The following is a 17,500-nucleotide window of genomic DNA, read 5'->3' as shown; positions in this document are numbered from 1 at the left end:
CGTAAAAGAAATACAGCAAAAGGAAAGAGGACCATGTATAATACCGGTACAAGTGGACAAGATTTACACGGATTACATTTTGGGTAATCTTGAAAAAAGTGTAGTTTTTGGCCAATCTCCTGGATAAAGTTTGCTTTTGTTCCAAATCATCTTTTTGTGATGCAGCAATAATTTTATTGGGAAAGGCATTCCACATTACTATTTTCGACTTTTTTTTACTCGTGATGAACTACAGATTTCCCCTAAACACCCTAAAATGACATGACATAACCCCTTAAAGAAAACAACATCCACTTGATTTGAGTTAATTGTTAATTTCCGTTTACAGTGTCCCCGATTAGCGGCTGGTATTTTTTACAGGTCACAGGTCATTGTTTAACCAATACAGAAAGTATCCGCAACATTCATAAAAGCTAACCTTAGGCCTAAAAACTTTTGTTTAGGCCTAATTAACTAAGGTTAGGCTTTATGCATGTTTAAGATTCTGTATTGGTAAAACGATGACCAGTGACCAGTGACCTGTGCCTGTAAAAAATACCAGGCGCCCAATTAGTGCTCCAGTGCTAGAATGACTTGACGCGGAAATAAAGTTCCTTTTCTTTAATTTGTTGCCCTTGAAAATAAAAACCTACCGCAGGAAATACAAATTAATAAAAACTTTTCAAGCAAAAGTGGATAACATTAATCTATAATTAATAATAAACAAACATGATGATACATGTATTAAAAGGTAACCACTCAATTAAGTTCAGTTCAGGAAATCCAAGCACTTTGGTTTAACAAATAAACTCAGTGTCTAGCGAAAAAATAAAAGAAAAGAAAAAAATTGCGAGCATACTTGTATATAGGCGAGAGAAAGAATTGCCCAATGTTAAAACAAGTTGGTTATTTAAAATCCTTAAAATTTAATTATATGGCCACATTTCATGCTTTTATCATAAAGTGAAGAATTTTGGCCATTAGCGGGTGGACTATTGAGAGCCTTGCATCCACCAGTAAAGACAGGTTTCTGCCAAAAGGAGTTCTTTGCCTCAAACAATAATATTATTTTGTACGATCAACTGAGTATACATTCTCACTAGACAGTGAACATGACTTCTGCTTAAGATGTGTAAATGTCAGTCACCTACAACTGTCGTCAGCTCCATACTCACCCACAGGATCTAACTTCATCCAGATTAAAGCCACAGCCCTTAATTATTGCTAAATCGTAGAATTGTGTACACCGATTTCGGGTACTATTATCTGATTGGTGTTGACCTATTTTACGATTAAAGTATCCTTTAGATGCTTTTGAAATCATTGTCTGATTCTTCTGAATATACGATTGTACCTTGAGATGCTTTAGAAATTATCCCCCGATTCTGCAATTCTTCCAATTCTACAATTTTACGTCAAGATACTTTAGAAATCATTCTCAGATTCTCTGTGTCCTCCGATTGAAGGATTTTATCTCAAGATGCTTTTGAAATCGTAAAAAAATATGAATCAGAAATGTACACTGGAGTGACAATAATTTAGTTCATGAGTGGTGAAGGTAGCTGCTAAACCTCGCGTACGACTCTTTTAGAACAAGTAATAATGTAGTTTTTGTTACTGGGTTGCCAAACTCATTCGGAATCTGCATTTCATTTCTCCATTTTTTTATTACTTTTTTCCGTGTCATGAAAAGTCTTTCCTGTCCCTCCCCTGCTAAGTAGTGTCATGGTGTGTAGAGTATTCTGTGCATACATGTATGTTTGGTAAATTTGAGGGGGTACTTACTTATGCATAGAATTTATCCAGTGGTCACAGTAGAATAAAGTTATTATAATGCGAATAGCATTTTAGTGGATCTTTAAACAAAATATACCCTTATGGAGCTCAATAATGGAAAGTCAATCGGATAAACAAGACAGGCGGTGAAAAATAAATATCTGGAATCTTCAAACCGACGAGTTATGGTCTTTGATAACAATTGCATCTTTTACTGTCAGATATCATCAAATGAGCTTTGTTTCTAATGTTGTTTGGCTAACTGTGGTGTTAGCCAAACAAACCACTCAGAAATACGTTAACCAAAATATGGGCACAATACGCGTATATCTATACGCGTATGTGGGCATAACCATATGCATATTCGCATATACTGATATACGCCTCTGCCTCATTAGCTTAGTTACTGTTTTGCTTATTGTTATAATAAAGAATACATGTAGCTTGACAGCACTGAAATAGTACACAACTACAAACTACATGATGAAGACGCACTTTCACAAACAGCTGTCACGTTCGGAATACGAACCAACGCACGGATGTTTATTTCATCGATAAACATACAGTTCAGGTTCAGAGAGAGAAATTAATAATATCCAAAGTCACACCATCAATAAACATGCAATTCTCGGAAAATGCTTAAGTTTACCTCGCTGAATACGGCGGAAGTTCTACTCTTATTTGAAAGGTGTTGCATTACCTGTCACGACTTCCTCTTGATTTGAGTCGTATGCATATTTTGATAGATCGTTGTTTGGGCATTCTGTTCTACTTTAATTTGCTATCAGTTTAAAACCAGCAGTATCAAATGATACAATATGAAAGAAATTGTTTCCCATTTATGAGTTGGTTGCTTCTCTTCATAAAAAGTTTTTAATTCAACGGAAAGGTAAAATGGAAATGAATTGTTGATTTATCTTTTCACACCGTGAATATTACTTTTACCCTTAATTTCACGCCATCAAAGTTTTCACCGATCATTCACGGCATGAATAGTTTCATGCCAAGAGTGAAAGTTTCTTATCGTAGAGTGATTATGGCGTATTCACGGCGTGAAAATTGAAATTCACGCACCGGGACTGTGAAAAAAATTCACGATTTTCAATGAAATCCATAAGCCCCTTTTTGCTTGAAGGGTCAAACGATACACGTATTTGAATGCCAAACTTAAGACAAATTTTTGTTTCCCTTTTGATTCATAAACATTGAATTACGTTTGCTTGTTATCCAATAAATTGGTGATAAACATGATAGCTTTTGCAGTATGTAAATTTTCTGTTATCAGCTCGTGGCTTTGTTCAGATCCAAAAGTTGTTTGTTTTACTCAACAATGCAACACAAAGGAAATTTATGGTACTGAATAACATAGGAAAATCAGACGTGCGTGAAGATTCGCGTATGTGCGTATACATGTAAGTATACGCATATCTCTGAGTGTCACTGTACAAGACTGAAACCAAATGGCCAATTCTGTATGGGTTTAAAAGGAAACGTCAACGCCTTGAATGCATCACATTGTTTACTGAAGTTGCATCTCTGTGGTCTGTCAATTTGCATTTATTTTGTACTCAACTCTGCACAGTCTTCAGGTAAAAAACTAATTGGAAATGTGACAGCCAAGATTATTTGAAAGAAAGCTTGTCATCTATTTTGTGCTTCATTATTCAAGGAAAAGGTTCTTCATGGAAAGGGTTTGATCCTGAAATTTATTTTGTTGCAATTGCGTATGGTAATTTGACACGATGGAGTTTCTTGTCTTCACGCACGTAATGAAATGGCAAGGGGTTTTTGCCTCTAATAGCAAATATGTTGTTTGTTAAAAAAAAATATTTCGCTGGAAAAGGTGGCCTTTATGAATTCATCGTGTTGTGTAATATGCGAGCTCAAGTGGATAGTTTTCATGGCAATAGTAAAGCATTTTCGTGTCAAAATGAGGTTAGCGTGTTTCTGTTGTGTTAACTTAATTAAATATATCATATGGCGTCGTGAGTTTGTATTTCCCGTCTGCCGTGAACTTGATTTCCACTCTCAAAATTATCTCCAGAACCTACTTTTTTCATAGAATAAGCTTTTAGAATGATGTTCTTGTCTCCTGTGGTGATACTTGACGATTCAGGAACATTTTGTGAAAAATTGCCCAATTATGCACAACATCCACTTGGCCTTTTGACAAACCATTGAAAAAAGGATGAATTGCTAACAAATATAGAAAGATTTTAACAATGGCTAAAAATTCCTGAAAAAATATATACCGTTAAAAAATCTTTATTTTTAGGGGTTATTTGAACATAAAAGATGCAACACTTGACGAGAAATAATAGTTTTGTTAATGTTTGAAAGAAGAAAAATTTCGCAGGAATCAGGACGTGGTGAAAATGAGTTAACAAATTTGCATACCTGCGTTGAAATGTGATACACAAGGAGACCGGAATTTTATTTCTCTGACAAATAATTTTGTCACTGTAGTCTGAAATGAAGTTTATTTGGGAAGGCAACAATATTTCTTCCTGGTTAATCCAATTTATTGCTACGACTTACTAGTGTGAAGATTTTATACATGAAACTCACGCTTTTTGCAAATTTTGAGTGTCATGAAATTACATCATTTGCAATATATCCCTTTACTCTAACACAAAAACATTCAGATAGTAACAAACTTCATATTTATTAACCATTTTTTCTGCTTTTGTGCTTGTCAGCATTGTGATTTGCGATAATTCGATGTTCAGATTTTCAATTACATGGCCGCTCAACATCGCGATTGTGTAAATAGTTCACCCTGAAGTCAAAATAGATAAGTTTCTCAGGAACCCGACAAAGAAGGCGTCCTGACCGACAGATGAAATGTAAATATTCAGGTTAACATTACAACAAAATTACTGTAAAAAACAAAAGATGGAAGTTTCTTGGCTAAAAAGTATGTTGTTTTACTCTGAAAACGACGAACGATTAACATTCTTTCCCGTAGTTTATTCAGTTGACACAAGGTGATCACATGCACCTTTATGGTTGCCTGGCATGTGATCAATTTCTTCCTTTTGGCAAAACATGACCTTTCCATTCGTTCATAAAAGTCAGAGGATGCAGAAATGTTCGTGTTTTTACGATCAATTGTCATTAATCTTTCGATGAGAATTTGATTCGGAGTTATATATAAAAAGTATCGTTTTTTTTGTCTTTTTCTGTTAACTCCTGGCTTTTACGGAACTTTGTGGTGCAAACGTAAAGCGAAACAATGGTTTGACCTGGCATCAGATTAGACTAACAAGAAGAGGAATAATAATTATTATTATGAAGCGCAAACAACATCTTCAGTCCTTTCTTAGTGTGTTCAATAAACATTTGCTTAGTGCAACTGCAAGACATGCATGACATGCTGGAAATCGTTCGTCAGAGCAATTTGCAGTCACCGGTAGTTTTTTGCAGACTATTTATTACTGGGTTACCAAACCCAGTTGGAATCCGCGTTTCATTTCTCCATTTTATTATTTTTTTTCGTGTCATGAAAAGTCTTGCTTGTCACTCCCTTGCTTAGTGGTGTCTTTGTGCAGAGAGTCTTCTGTGCGTATTTTGTTAGGTTTGAGGGGGCTGGGGTAATGTGTAGATTTCTTGGTAAAACAGATAAAAGTAAAGAATCTGAACCCACCAACGCATTGGCCAACGTGTCAGCCAACACACCACCAACACACTACTGATGCATTGGCCGACACACTACCGACGCTTGGTCGACACACTATCGACACGGGGGTCGACACACTACAGACACGTTGGTCGAAATACTTACTCTTTAGAATTTTGTTATTTCTTTCAGTTGGAAGCAAGAAGAACTTCATAAGGAACAACGAAAACGTGATAGGCAAATAGCCGCCATTTTTAAAATGAAACCCTAGTACCTAGGTCTTCTCAATGTTTTGGCAAGGGTCGGATACCAAAGCGGGGAGTTAATTTGCAAGTCGACCGACATGTTTATTTTTCGTTCATTAAAAAAGATTGGGAAGTTTAAACTCTATTGATCATTGACTTTTTAATGTGTGGTTTGTAATTGCAATTTTGCTACAGTGGAAACTTTTCAGCAATGTCTTTCAGCTCGAATGCTCGGTCTTTTCTGAAGTTCGGAAACCAGGTGACCTCATCCAAGTAGTTGGGTATGTATTCATACAGGGTACAACACATCCACTTCAACTTCTTCTTGACCAAAGCCCAAACGCCTTTGATGGTAATGGTGTGTGCACCACTGTTGGGGTCAACAAAGTTCTTGGAATGATTTACTGATACATGGATATATCCTAGCTGGTTGAGTGTTATGTACGGAGTGAATTGATCTGAGTAGATGACAGTTAGAGACTTCCTCAGCATAGTAGAGCTGCGAATTGTCAACGAAGTGTCGTACCAAAGCACCCTGGAGAGGCTGGGAGACCCGAAACTTTCAGTGGAAAGGATCGAGCAGGAGTGCCGAAGGCAGCTGGGCGATCTGTTGCCGTTTGTGAAACGACTTCACATCGTGAAGAGGCTGTTGCTGATGGTGTTGGAAGATGTCTTCTATTCCTAGAGGGCTTTGTCAACTCAAAAAAAAAAAAACGGCTCGTTTAGGAGCCACCAAGTTTTGAAAAGTCTATGTCCAGCTCAGTGTGTGGTTCCCTTGTGCTCAAATATGTTCTTGATTGATTGCTGCATAATAAACCTTTCTTGCCGCATAATGAGACTTGAAAGTCCCGCCTGTCCAATTTTTTTCGCACCCTATCAGAAGCCCTGTAATAATATATATAAATAGCTGATAAAGATAAAGTCTCGGGCGATGCGTCGGCCTTTGTGTTGCCCGAAGCGTTGGTGGGATCGGATTCTTTACTTTTACCGATTTCTCTGGGGCACACAGGAGAACATTTAATTAATTTCAATGGTGTTTTAGTAGATCTTTAAACAAATATACCCTCATGGAGCTCATGAATGTAATGTCAATTGGATGAACAAGACAGCTGGCAAAAAATAAATATCTGGAATCTTTAAAGCGACAAGTCATGGTCTTCCACAACAATTTCATTTTTCGCCATTGGATATCAAGTGAGCTTTGTTTCTAATATTTTATGAACTTGGTATTATATACAACACCAAAATCAAATGGCAATTTTTTATGGATTTAACAAACATTGAAGGAATCGAACGCCTTGAATATGCATCACAGTGTTTACTGACGTCGCATCTAAGTTGTCTGGAAATTTACATCTATTTTGTACTCAACTCTGCCATAGTTAATCGAGGGACTGGTTATGCAACCTTGGGACTTTCAAAAGCGAGAACAATGTTGTTGCAATCGATGTTGAATTGACTGTGACCCTGCACAACCTTTTGTTTTCGCTTCACACGGGTTCAAAAATTAGTTGCATATAATTTAATTGAAGGATTTGATTGGTTATCTTCTCGAAGAAAGGTGTGTTTTGTGCAGGGTCAAGGCCAAAAATACGAACAAAAACATGAAACAAAGGAACGTGTCCAGTTTCATAACCATCTCCATGCATTAACTATGACTCTGCCAAGGTAAAAAAGATTGGAAATGTGACAGTAACGAATTATTTGAATGAAAGCTTGTTGTCTCTTTTGTGTTTTATTATTTACGGTCAAGGTTCTTTCGAATAGGGTTTGATGTGAACTATCAGAAATTTATTTAATTGCATATGCTGTGTGACATGGATTGTGTGTTTTGTTTGCACGCACGCAATTGAAATAGGAAGGGTTCACAAAAGTAAACAGGTCTGTTGGAAGCATGCTTGAGTTTCAACAAAATGAGCCCCACAATCAGCAAAAAATTGTGATGCTGATGAATAATAAAGTAGCTGCCATTTCCAAAACGATGGAATTACTTGTTGATAAATAACCTCGTCTTGGAGAGTAAAGTGTTGACTTTGCAGAAACACTGGTCAACCTCAAGAGTTGGGCGATTGTGATCTTTGTGTTGAATTCACACATTTCTTGTCAAACTTTATAACACTTGAAAGAAAGAGAAAACTAACAAAAACAAAAACCTGGTATCTTGCCATCATTTCACACAGATGCTTCACTGTTTCGTGAGTAAACACACCAATTTTGCGATTTACTTGTGCAACCAAAAGTACCATAACAAAATTAAACTTAGCAAAAATCTCCCAAAGTGTTTTTTGCTGATGTAACTTTTTTTATTCGTGGTTCAAAATAAATGTTGTTTACATGTTGTAAATTTTGTTGCTGATGGCAAAATATTTTATTATTTATCGACCGTCCTGAATTCTTCCTTCTGCTCTTTCTAAAAACTGTGTATCAATATTTATTTACTTTTGCATCAATATTAGTTTTGCATAAAGCAAGCTAACAAAATCTGTACCTTCACCCATTGACATCTGGGGTTGCCGCTTGTGACGGTTATGTGATTATCTGGCGTGACGTAAAACCATAATTTATGCACAGTAAATGTACACAAGAGATTGAGTTTTAGAATTAAGTTCAATGGAAGAAGAAACTGTGAACTTCCACATGATGTAAAAATAGTTCAAAAAAGTGATTGAAAATACGTCCTGAGGATCAAATGAAAATGTAGAGGGAGACTTTTTGAAGCAGCGCGCGTTAAGCTGTCAAGAAAGTTGTTTATCCTTAACTAACAAAGCGCTTGAAAAAATATATAATTATTACAACTCAAAATATGCCATGTGCAGTTTACAGTTGAGTCCAATCACTCAATGGATAAAAATTGTTTTAAGTTTATGCCAATCACCTTGTTTTCTTGCAGGTATAAGCGCAAAAATCATACACCAAATGTGCAGCTGAAACAGATTTCACTACGAGTTTTCTGCTTTTTGCAATACACAAAACCGCAAAATTAATTAAGTTAATCGATAACTACCATGTTTCGTGAGAGAACAAACAAGGTCGCATTGTTTAGAAAAGTGCTCTGAGCACTTCCAAGACTCTCACTGATGATAAGTTACAACATCACAAGAAAAACAACAGCGAAAATTGCTTGAGGTATTCACATATTTGCAGGATATAAAGGCACGATCGATTTGACATAATTTGTTGAAGATACTGATCTTCCAAGGTATGTTGAAGGCGAGAATTGCTTTAAATTAAACACTAAAAAATTCATCGGTTGACCAATGTAAAGCTTAATTCTGGAGCTTATCAATGCCCGTGATTATGTTAATACCTGTGAAGGCCTTTTTGCGCGGCTTACTTCATGAAAACGGACAATGCGCTCGCGGGTATTCAAGAGCTTTTGACGGGCATACCAACGTCTAGATCATCTCCTATGAAAACTAAGAAAACTATCTAATTTGTTACAGTTATCTAAAACAAAATCAATGCCGGTAGCTGTCATGAAATTTGGAACTTGAATATTATTGAGCTGGTCATTTTCAGCGAGCTTCTTCAGCATCGGTGTCATCGTTTGCGCCTCGGTTGCCACCGTCTTCTTCGCCACTTTTAAAGCCATCTGAATCAAAATTGCTATCAGTAGTATCCCCTCTTCTTACAGGAAAACCATAAAAGCTTCCTTTATCCTCCGAATCCTTAAAAAGAGTAGCGATATCCCCATCATTCGATGTGTTACCTAACGCATCAGCCATTGTTGTCGCGTAATCTGATCGCGCAATTGAAGGACAAAAAGCCAAACCTTGTTGAGTCTCTTATAAGCCGTCAAAATATGCTCACAAGAGGACAAATGATTTGTCAATTATCCTACTAAATCTCCATAACAACAAAACATATAGTTTTTGTAAGGGGGAGTGGGTAGAGGCCTTAGATCAAGCCGCCATGTTTATGGCCGGTTACGGCCGGTTTGGGTAATTCAGGGGTTGTTGCACGCGACCCGTTACAGTTGGTTTGGATGCCAATGGGTTAATTAGTTTGCATTTGTAAGCATTAAAATAGAATTTTGGGTCCTATCCATCTGTTACAAAGTGGTATATTTTTTTAGGTCACCCATCCAGATACTAACGCCACCGGACAGGGATTAACTTCAGTGAACTTTCATATTGCAAAGCTGTCGGACACTCGGAGTGCATGCTTAAACTTGTGGTGTAAAGAAGTTGTGAGGGAACTTGAAAATGATCAGCATGTCAGCCTAGAAACCAATGTTTTTCGATTCCCTTTTATTTCCTTCAACCTTTCTGGGTTTAGTACTAAATCAGTCTAACTCAGTTCCTTCTGTTTTTGAGTAACACGTACCACAGGCAATCCAGTGTACGCTCATAGAGCATCTAGTTATATATGTACTGTGGTCTTTTGCATTGTGTCCATTATTATGGGCTGTGATTGCTCAGGTGCAATAATATTGTACAATCAGAAGAATTGGAGAATAACAATGGTTGTAATCGGTACAATAATCATAGCAGTAGGAGAATCGGGAGAATTGTATAATCAGAACAAACAGAGAAGTTGCCAGAGTATCTTATATTCAGAACTATCGTAGAATAATAATAGGAAGAATCTTATGCCCAAAGAGAATCTAAACATGTGTCTAAACTCTCCTATTTAGACATAAATGCACCCTTCTGCAGCCATGAACTGGGAATTTTTTTAATTTTGTATTGAAAAGAGGAGAATGATTTTAAATAATATGTCAAAAGGAGCTGACAGATCCCAGAACACAGGGATAACACACAGGGCAAATAGAACATATTACTTTAACATGGCTTTACAATGTTCAAGGACTGTCTAAGACCAGAACAAGTTAATTTCCAGCAAAAATCTTCTGACCACGAGGGTCAATTACATATATACTGGTATCAATTTTCAACTTTATACCAAAAATATCAAATGAGGTGAGATCCATAAGTTTTTGTTCAGGTTAGGACTGGTTATGACTGGCGTGACTGGTTGTATCTGAGTGGGCAAATGAGTATTATTTAAAACAAATAATAACAGCTTCTTAATATTTTATACGTACATGTAGGTTGGCACAAGGGCCAATATCTGTTATCTTGCTTGCATCTTTGTGTTGTTTGTTTTTTTGTTGTTTTTAGGAGGTATGTGTTTAATTATTTTGTGTCCAAATTGCCTGGAGTTTTGATTTTTTAAAAAGAAAACTCCTGTTAAATGAATTTTCTGACAGTAACCCTCTTGCCTGTATAGGAAGCATTGGAGGAAAGAGAAAAACAAATACAGTCTCTGCTGGCTGAGAGAGAGTTTGAACAAGCAGAAGTTGCAAGTGCTACAAGTCAAGTTGCAAAGGTTGGCCAAAACGTTTTTTTTGCGATGTGATGAAAATACCGCTACCCAGTAAATCAATGAAATTAACAAGGAATGCTACGTGTATCGTCATCAGTAGTAATAATTATTGACAGTTATGATTATAATCAAGATTTTTACTTCATTTTGTCAACCAAGTTTTCTTTTGATGCAGGCAGAAGAAGAACTAGCTCAATTGAGGGCGAACCATAGCCAGGTAAGCATGAAATTACTCTGCTCTATCTCTGTGCTTGAATCAAAATCTTGGAAGCTAATTCTTTCATAAATGCGAGGTGTTTCGACACACAATGCAAATCTGTTGTCAGGGCTCGAGACTAATGGTAGCCAACTAGCCATTGGGGCTAGTAAATATTGTAAAGAAGTGGAGTTCTGGACGAAAACAAAAATAAAAATAATTTTGTATGAATAAGGCAAATTTAAAGAGATAATGGATTTAACAAAAACAGGAAGTGTGAGCATGGAATTAACGCCCTTAGAAAATGATAGGTTGAAAAACAAAAACTGAAAAAGAAACCAATGTGGATTACAGTTTGCCTGTGCCTCGTTACGAATGATTAATCGCGTGTGAAGTCCTGCAGAACTTCTTGGTTGCTGTTAAAGCCTAGTTTCCATATGCACATCACAATCACAAACACCTTCCGATGGCTTGATTGCAAACAATTTGTGTAAATGGAAATACCATTTGCATTTATTCCCAACCTATTGCTTGTGATCTCAAACAAGATGCAAGAGAGAAAATTTGTGTTGTTTGTGATGAGTAGCAATGCAAAAGGGAGGGAACAACGGTGTAGAAACAAAGTTGTAAACTGTTTCTCATTGTTTGTAATCAATCGATGATAATTTTTGTCCATGTGATACGTTTTGACAAATTAGAAGCAAGTCGAAATAATGAAAATGGTGTCCCAGTGCGATTGCGGCAATGAGGATACCCCTCAAAACAGTGTGAGCTGAATGAATATCATAAGGGAATATCCTGCCAAATATACCTGTAGTAAAATTCTCGTTCATCAAGAGCGAGTTCCTGCTCTAGAATTTGATACTAGCTGTGCTGCACCTGTTTCTGCTGCTCGAAAATGTATCGGACCCAGACTCAGTGATGTCTCTTCACAATTCCTCTCTGCCTTCTTCTTTGCAACAACTCCAACAGAAGAAGAAGTTGGACACTACGCAAAAACCTGGTTCTCCTTTTCTTTTCGCTGCCTTTTTTTACGATGTCACAATCTTAAATTGGGTAAAGCAATCATGCCTATGGAAAAAAGAATCGCAAACACAGTTGCAAAAAGTGTTGCACTGAAGCCATCACAAACTATTTGCGACTGTTTATAATGTTATTTTGTGTACATGTGTATATGGAAAGAGGTGATGTACTTGTTTAGACGTTGAATCCAAATATTATTTATTTCAAATTTAAAAAAAGGAGAGATAATATCAAGTAAATTTTGCCGTTCACTAGGAATGGTGAATCTCACATTAAAAGGGAGAAAGCCTATTTGCGAGCACCGTGGATGCCAAATATTAATTGACTCCGAAAACCATTCAAGCTTAAAATGTACGGATTGCTGTGGAGACTATTAAAGAATCTTATATAAGCCAATGTTGTCCTTTCCAATTTTCTTTATCCTTTATCTAATTTATGGTATTTTCCTGCATTCTTCTGCTTTTGTGTTTCATTTATAGAATGGTGCTTTTACATTGAAATTTCAATCGCAAATAGCACAGTTTGTTATCAATTGAAAGGAACAGCCTTTCTACAGACTTCCAAATGAGCAGTTTTGTTTCATGTACTGTTTATTTCTTAATTTACTTTATTTCGCGTTTCCACCGTGCTCGACTTCCAGGTAAAAACCTAGGGGCCAGCTGCCCCCTTAGTTTTGAGATTTGGTCGCCAGCGCAAGTATTATATTTTTAGTTGCCAAAAAATTTTGGCCGTTCAGGACTTATACATTTCAACAAAAGAAAGGCTATTGTAAACCGAAAATATAACATCGTCGTAAAATTTCATCTAAAGGTGCTCAAAGCATTTTCAAAGGGTATTGTGTTGGCGGCTGTAAAGAGGTAAAATGCAAGCAAGCCGAAAATCAGAGCACGTAAGGTACTGGCCTTGTCTGCCAGAGATGGATAAAAATAATTGCAAGCTTTAATGCAGAGACATAAGCAGAGACATATGGTCTCTGAAATCCTGCATGGCAACATCAAGTTAGGTGGGAGAAGAAAGACTGTAGAGATTGACGAATCAATGTTTGGCCACAAACGCAACTAAATATTATTGTCAACGGACAACTGGAGCATGTGGGTCTTTGAGAGAGGCAGTGGCGGGGCTCTCCCCTTTCGAGTACGGAACAGAACAAGAGAAACCCTAGTAACAGGACTGATACAGCAGTTTGTAGAACCTGGAACCACAATAATCTCAGACTAGTTTTCACCAGACTTCAGCCTGAACCACCTTGGTTACACCCACATGATGGTAAATCATTCAGAGAACTTTGTAGATCCATACACGTGCCTTCACACAAACACCATAGAGGGACTCTGGAGTCAGGTGAAGAGGATAAGTTTAACTGGCGGAAGGTTTACCGAGGCAACCACTTCAGAAGGTATTGGCTAGTATTATTACATGTACATAGTTTAACAATAAACGGATCCTTTAGGAGCCATCAAAAGATATAAAGTCCTGACCAATACACCAATACAGTGTGTCCTTTGTCATGATTATTGATTCATTGCGTGACTCGGTAATGCAACCACTGTAATTGTGTACATGTTAATAGTCTAATGATTTGTCAAATAAAGACAGTTGAATCTAGACATGAGTTGAGAGTTAAACATAGCATGGTGTCAGAAGTCTAAATGGACGGCCTAAAACCTCCAAAACCCCTATCCCTTGACGGAAATATATCCGAACTGGAGATGGTGGGTACAGCAATTTCGACTATATCTAAATGCTACCAGACGAGACAAGAAATCGGAAGAAATTCAACGTTCGACCTTGCTGACTGTAGCCGGTGAAGAAGCCCACACACACCAAAGAAGAATGTAACGTTTGAAAGACACGTGTTTAACCCTTTCACTCCCAAGGGGTTCCCCATTGACGAGTAAAATCGTATGGCGTTAGACAGAGTAAAATCTATAAGTGGCACTCTTGGGAGTTAAAGGGTTAACACCAGGAATCAGGGTCCAGAAGAAAGTATCAATATTTATGTAACAGAATTAAAAAAGTTAGCAAGGTCGTGCGAGTTCGGCAAGTTACACGATTCACTCATTGAAGACCTTATAATTTGTGGAATCCAAAATGCAGAGGTGAAAGCAAGATTACTGAGAGAGGAGGACTTACCGGTAGCACTTGACAAAGCGTGAGCATGTGTCAGACACGAATGAAAAACATCGTCGTGGGAGGACAAGAGCATGTAGCTGTGCAGTTTACAAGAAACCCACCAATACCGACAGAAAACAACAGCAGGACAAAGGAAAAGAGGTACTGTTCAAAGTGTGGATTTAGGCACGTGCTACGAAAACGCTTTGCCTTTGGCAAGACATGCCACAATTGCAATAAGCTCAATCATTTTGCTAAAATGTGTAGGCAGAACATACGCTTGGATGGTGGAATAAATGCCATTGCATAAGAATCAGAAGAGTCAGACAATCAAGGATTCTTTGTGGGTGCGGTCGACAACATACAACAAACACAAAAACAGATGGAATGTCGAAACGGAAATAAATGATAAGAAATTGACTTTCAAGTTGGACACAGCAGCACAATGCAACGTAATATCCTCCAAACTGTACAATCAGTTGAGTACAGAAAACCCATTAAGTGAACCACAAAGTTATTATCCTATTCGGATCATAAAATGAAAACCCTTGGAAAGAACACAGTGGAAGTCTTGTTTAAAGAGAAGTTTCACGCTGTTGAATTTCAGATCATTGAACACAATGGAGCTGTGTCTGTACTAGGACTGAACACTTGTCTAGAAATGGAGTTGATCAAACGGGTTTATACATGTACAATAAACACAGAGCAAAACGACTATGATGAGAGTAAAGGAAAGAACTGCACACAAGCAGCACAAGCAGACAAAATCGTGCAAGAATTTGATGATGATGTGTTTTAGGGCCTTGGGTGTTTTGATTGGCATTATCATATCAAAATTGATGAGTCTGTCACGCCTGTCATACATCCACCCCGCAAAGTGCCCTTTGCTTTGAAAGACTGACTCAAAGTTCACGTATGTTTCGACCCGAGAGACTTGAATAAAGTTGTGCTTGGAGAACATTACCCCATGAAGACGGTGGAAGAGGTCACAACTCAATTAAGTGGAGCAACAGTTTTCAGTTCCTTAGATGCCTCGTCAGGATTTTGGCATGTGAAACTAGATGATCCGAGCTCCAAACTAACTACATTCAACACCATATGGACGCTACAGGTTCAGGTGTGCCGTTTGGGATCAACTTGAGTAGTGACGTATTTCAGTGGAAAATGACACAATCGTTCGAGGATATAGAAGGAGCAGAATCAATTGTTGAAGACATTTTAATATGGGGAAATGACGAAGCCGAACACAACCGACGCTTGCCACGAGTATTACAAAGAGCCAAGGATACTAACCTTAAATTAAATGTAGAAAAATCAAGGAAACATACGAGTGAAGTTACATATATGGGACATTATTGGTAAAGATGGATTGAAACCTGCCCTTCAAAAATCTAAGCAATTAAAGACATGGAACTCCAAAGGATAAAAAAGATCTTTTACGCTTCATGGGAATGGTAAATTATCTCGGCAAATTAGTTCCCAACTTGACCCAAAAAAACTCAACCATTGCGAGAACTGTTAAAGAAAGAAATTGAATGGCACTGGACGGACTTGCATGATACTGCATTTGATCAAATGAAGGAAAGCTTGGTCTTGGATAAAGTACTCAAGTATTATGATGTGACTAAACCGGTTACCATTTCAGTAGATTCATCGTCTTATGGACTTGGTGCGTGTCTCTTACCAGAGGGACAACCCATATCATATGCATCAAAAACCCTCAGTACATCGGAAAGGAACTATGAGCAGATTGAAAAGGAACTTCTGGCAATCCATTTTGGATACCAAGTATATCACCAATTTATTTATGGGAAACCAATGACAGTTGAAACTGATCACAAGCCGCTTGAGTATTTGTTCAACAAACCGCTAATCACCACAGCTCCACGTTTAAAACGAATGATGTTGAGCCTTGAAAAATACGAATTGCATGTTAATTACAAACCAGGAAAAACAAGGACATTAAACATTATTAGCGTAGTTTGTTCCTATTTCATTGTTGGTGTATACATTAAAAAAAAAATAAAATAAAATAACACCAGAAAAGGGGGGATGTCATGATTATTGATTCATTTCTTTGTTTCACTAAATAAATGTTTGCCTCGTTCACACTTGTAATTCAACCTTGATCAACATGTTTGGTAAAACCAAATTTTCCTGTTTCACTCTCCCACTGAGGCAACACCACAGTTTCTTTAGCAAGTAGAAATTTGTCACGTATATAAGCCGCACCCACGATTTTTAGCCCTACACAGGTATCTTGGCAAAATGTTTATCTGCACATACAGTGTAATAGGGATGATATCCGTTCACAAACATTATTTTTGCTATTCAAATGTGCCAACCACAGGAACAAAAGACCCTTTGTTTCAACAGCCAATGAGGCTCTTGGTGGCACATTAATGACAACAAGTGACGTCAGTGATATCTTCGCTATAAGTTTGTCTCTTCAGCAGAGACACTAACTTTTGTAATTTGGAGGAATGATGCATACCATTAAGCTATAATTGGTCCACTTCTTTTTTTAAATCTACAGTGTATGTTAAACATACACTGTAGATTAAAAAAAAGAAGTGGACCAATTATAGAACCTTGAGGGACAACACACACTACTCTTTCCTTACTCGAGACAGTAGGACCAATTCGTATTGATTGTGTTCTGCCTGACAAATATGACGGAAAAACAATATTATTATTAACCCTCAAATATCATGCTGGTGCAACTTGTGTAACAATATATTACATGTACATGTATAGTCCACTGTGTCAAAGGTCTTTCTAAAGTTCATAAAGATACCACATAATTTTTATCATGTTGAGTAGGATAATTCTTTCTAAAGATGATGATGATGATAATATTAATTCAAGAAAAAAGAGCAACAGACATGCTCATTTGACCTTCGGAGTGCTGGCTTTCAAGTGTAGTGTCACGTGACTTTTCATGTAAACAAACCTCGAAAGTTCGAACATTTGAGAAGATCAGACATAATAACACATACATGTGGCGAGCAGATATGAAATGTTAGTTTATTTTTGCGTTGGACATGGAAATGATGCAAGAAAGACACAAGTCACTTCGATGATTAGCATTTGATGTGGGATGCTGTAGTTTTACACTCTTACTTCCGTCTTCGACAGGATTTACGGGGGCGAGTCAGGTTTTGAACATCTTGTCCCATAATACGCTTTGTTTGCCGCCCCAAATTTTGCATAAATTATTGT

General features: G+C 37.3%; 1 protein-coding gene across 3 annotated transcripts in view; it reads left to right on the top strand.

Annotated features, from left to right (window-relative positions):
* LOC137977522 (CAP-Gly domain-containing linker protein 1-like) overlaps positions 1–17,500 on the top strand; it is a 312,978-nt gene that overhangs the window by 57,656 nt on the left and 237,822 nt on the right. For all 3 annotated transcript variants that reach the window (XM_068824767.1, XM_068824768.1, XM_068824769.1), the window contains 2 exons: positions 10,852–10,950; positions 11,123–11,164. In XM_068824767.1, coding sequence (XP_068680868.1) covers positions 10,852–10,950; positions 11,123–11,164 — 141 coding nt within the window. The remainder of the gene's footprint in view (positions 1–10,851; positions 10,951–11,122; positions 11,165–17,500) is intronic.

This window comes from Montipora foliosa, chromosome 11 (assembly GCF_036669935.1).
Source record: "Montipora foliosa isolate CH-2021 chromosome 11, ASM3666993v2, whole genome shotgun sequence".
In the NCBI taxonomy this organism is placed as follows: domain Eukaryota; kingdom Metazoa; phylum Cnidaria; class Anthozoa; order Scleractinia; family Acroporidae; genus Montipora; species Montipora foliosa.
The sequence above is the reverse complement of the archived record's forward strand: the minus strand, read 5'-3'. Positions and strand labels throughout refer to the sequence as shown.